The following is a 3,496-nucleotide window of genomic DNA, read 5'->3' as shown; positions in this document are numbered from 1 at the left end:
GTGTGTATTTCCTAAAAACAAAGATATTCTCTTACCTAGCTCGTCACAGTATAATGATTAAATTTAGGAAGTTTAACATTAGTGCAGTAGTACTATCTAACATACAGTTAGTATTAAAATTCTTGCTGATTGTCTCAAAAATGTCCTTTGTAGGACAGACCATGCATTGCCTTTAGTTATATAAGTTATGTTGCTTTGGAACATGTCACTTCTGTTCAGAAATAGAGGACATCCTTTTGACTCATCTGCAAGCTTTGTTGAAGGAAAAAAAGACAGGGATTTCAAAGTGGCTGATTGCTAGAAAGTCAAATTGCCCAGGAAAGAGGGCCTTTTTTATTTTTAATTTTCAAAACTTTGGCTGAGTTTTAGTGTCTTGACTCAGCAAAGTCTATAATGCAACAAGGCTTGGTAAGCATTAAAGTGGGTACTGAAGCGTCCCTTTATTTCATAATCCCAATTGTTTTTCTAGAAACCATCAATAGCCTCTAAAGGACTGACTCAATTGTTGGATCCTATTCTCATGAGTAAGCAAATGTTTGATTTGAAACCAACCCAGTATAAAAGTCTGTGTACCTCTAACTCTAGCTATTCCCAAATTTCAGCATTGGGGAAACTGATCTATGCATCCAAAATGTCAAAAACTGGAACCAAGGTAAGTAAATGGTCCTGCTGATTTTTAGCCTACACAATTTCTTTTCACCTAATGACACATTCAAAGAAACATGAAGAAAAGCTTTTGCTTCTTTGGCTAGAGGTGAGTATGATAGTGGTTAGAAGGTTGGGTTTGGGAGAGAAGATTAAGAAATGCTTATTATATTTTCTACTCTAACAGAATTATCAAACCGCCCATTAAGGGGTTATCTTTATGTGTGGTGCTACATTGAATACTGTACAGGTATATGATACATAAATATCATGACTTCTGTTTTCCAGCAACTAATATTCTGTGAACTCCCAAAAGCAGAAGACATGCTGATAAGAGGATTATGTGGAATAGAAAACTTAGTGTTCAGTTCAAAATTTGTTTTGTGAAATTTAGCCTCAACCATTAATATTTTAAAAGGGCATGGTGGATGGACCTATCCAGTGAATTATCCTACATATCTCCTTCATTCAAGGAGTTACTCGTATCCCTTTCTCCAAATAAAGTGCTTATTAAGTTAGGAATATTGCCTCTACAATATTCAATTTGTAATTGTTGGACTGGATATCTCTCAGGCTGGCCTTTGGGAATGAGGAAATATATCTTCATTCCCTTTTTAGCTTTTCCACTGTCCGGTGGGATAAGGCAAAGCCATTGTTGCCTGATTTTTCCCCATAACTTTTTACTTTGAAATTTTTCAAACCCATTGAATCTTAAAAGAATAAGGAAAGAATGTTGAATGAATACTCATACTCCCTTCACTTGTATCCTCCAATTGTTAACATTTTGCCCTGTTTGACGTCTTTCTGTTTCTCTCTTTTTACTAAACCATTTGAAAATAAATACCAGGCTTAATACTTTTACCTTAAGTATTCAGGCATGTATTGGATTGTCAGAAAAGTCATGACATTTTGTCTGTTTTTCAAAAGTCATTTATTTATTTGAACAACTAAAATCAATCAATGATATATTGCCCGTTTTGTTCGATAACATTTTGCCATCTTTCAATGAGCTTCATAATTCCTCATTCATAGAAAGACCTGACTTTATTTGCGAAAAACTGAACAAGGTGCTGATTTACAGCCTCATCTGAATTGAACGTTATACCACGCAAGAAGTTTTGAAGAGAACAAAACAAGTGGAAGTCTGATGGCGCAAGGTCAGGAGAATATGGTGGGTGTGGCAACACATCCCATCCAAGCTCCAATAATTTTTGACAGGTGGTTAAACTTGTGTGTGGTCTCGCGTTGTCACAATGGAACACAACTCCTTTACAATTAACAAGCTCTGGCCATTTCTGGATGATGGATTCGTTCAAACTGTCCAGTTGCCGACAGTGCACATTCGAATTGATTGTTTGGTTCTTTGGTAGGAGCTCAAAAAACGTGACACCTTTAAAATCCCACCACATTAAGAGCATAACCTTCCTTTGATGAATGAATGCTTTCAATGTCGTTTGAGGCGAATCATCACGTCAGGACCAAGACTGTGTGCACACCACATTGTTGTAAACAATCCACTTCTCATTACCAGTTATCAGTCGCTTCAAAAAAGGATTGTTTTCCTCACGTTTAATGAGCATATTGCAGATGTTTATATGCGCCGTCAAATGAACTTCTTTGAGTTCATGNCCCAATAAATTCCCCAATAAAATCTTTAAAAAAAAATACTTACACACCAGTCATTCTCAGTTTAGCATATCATTAATAATGATGATGACATGTATGGAGCACTTGCTAGGTGTCAATACCATTCTAAGCACCTTCTATGTATTAACTCATTTATTCTTCATAACAATACCCTATTACAGATGAGGAAACTGAGGAAGTAAGAGATTAAGTAATTTACCCAGAGTCACACAGGAGCTGGTATTCACAACTACTCAACCTGGTTCCAGAGCCTGGGATGTTAGGGTCTGTATTATTTCTTGTAAATTACTGCTACATATAAAATATACTATACTATGCATAATAATTATAAAGATGTGATATAAAAATGATCACTTGGAAAAAACATCCTTTTAAAGCAATTCTATCATTTGAATGCCCCTAGTATTTAGATACCTTGATTTTCTAGGTATCTACCCATGTGCAGAGTCTGGAATGTGGTATTTGATAAATGTTGACTCTGAATCATAGTGTATTCAAGCGATAAGATCCCGTATAACACTAGAAACAAGGAAAAACACTCAATTTAACTTTGGAAATATAGGAAGACAGAAGAATGATTGATCAATTTGAAAACAAACTGCCAACATGATCCTTTAAAAGAGATTAGATCGTGTCATTTCTATGCTCTGACCCCTCTAATGGCTTCCCATCATACTTGGAGTGAAATATAAAACCTTTGCCATACCTACCAGGCCCTCCTGCCTCGTTCTCTGCCATTCTCTCCCCCATTCACTCCCCTTCTGCCATACTACAGTCTTCTTGCTAGTCATTGCCCTCTGGCCAAAGACCACCAGGAACATGTATGTGGAACAAAGCTGGATTTTATTACTCATTGAAAGTAGGGAGAGGATTGTGCATCATCTTAGTAAAAGAGTGTTAAAACGAATTTAGAATTGGATTTTGGCTTGTGTTAGGTGATTTGGGGGAGGGTTCTAGGAAGCAATGCTTTGTTGTGGGTTGGATGCTATATGGAGGCAAGACTAATTCTATGATTTGGTATCTTAATTTTTATATTAAAGGTGGGAGGAATAAAGTTGAGCTAAAACTACCATTGTAAAGAAATAGCAGTTACGCGTTAGCCAGGAATGGGTGATGTTTGGTTATTTTTTGTGATCTGGACCACAAAATGTTTTTGATTTTTGTCTGGACTGAGATTATGGAGTGGTCTTGTCCTTGCCTTGAG

General features: G+C 36.5%; 1 protein-coding gene across 2 annotated transcripts in view; it reads left to right on the top strand.

The window, feature by feature from the left end:
- The first annotated feature begins 518 nt into the window (after positions 1–518).
- The window catches only part of CRYGS (crystallin gamma S), a 13,501-nt gene continuing 10,523 nt past the window's right edge, over positions 519–3,496 (top strand). Inside the window, exon 1 of one of the 2 annotated variants that reach the window (XM_019667731.1) lies at positions 519–652. In XM_019667731.1, the coding sequence (XP_019523276.1) occupies positions 521–652 (132 nt within the window). In that variant the 5' untranslated portion in view covers positions 519–520. The other variant, XM_019667723.1, reaches the window with a different exon arrangement.

The sequence above is a fragment of the Hipposideros armiger genome, unplaced genomic scaffold (assembly GCF_001890085.2).
Source record: "Hipposideros armiger isolate ML-2016 unplaced genomic scaffold, ASM189008v1 scaffold_14, whole genome shotgun sequence".
Classification (NCBI taxonomy): Eukaryota; Metazoa; Chordata; class Mammalia; order Chiroptera; family Hipposideridae; genus Hipposideros; species Hipposideros armiger.
Note: the sequence above shows the minus strand (reverse complement) of the source record. Positions and strands in the feature narration are given on the sequence as shown.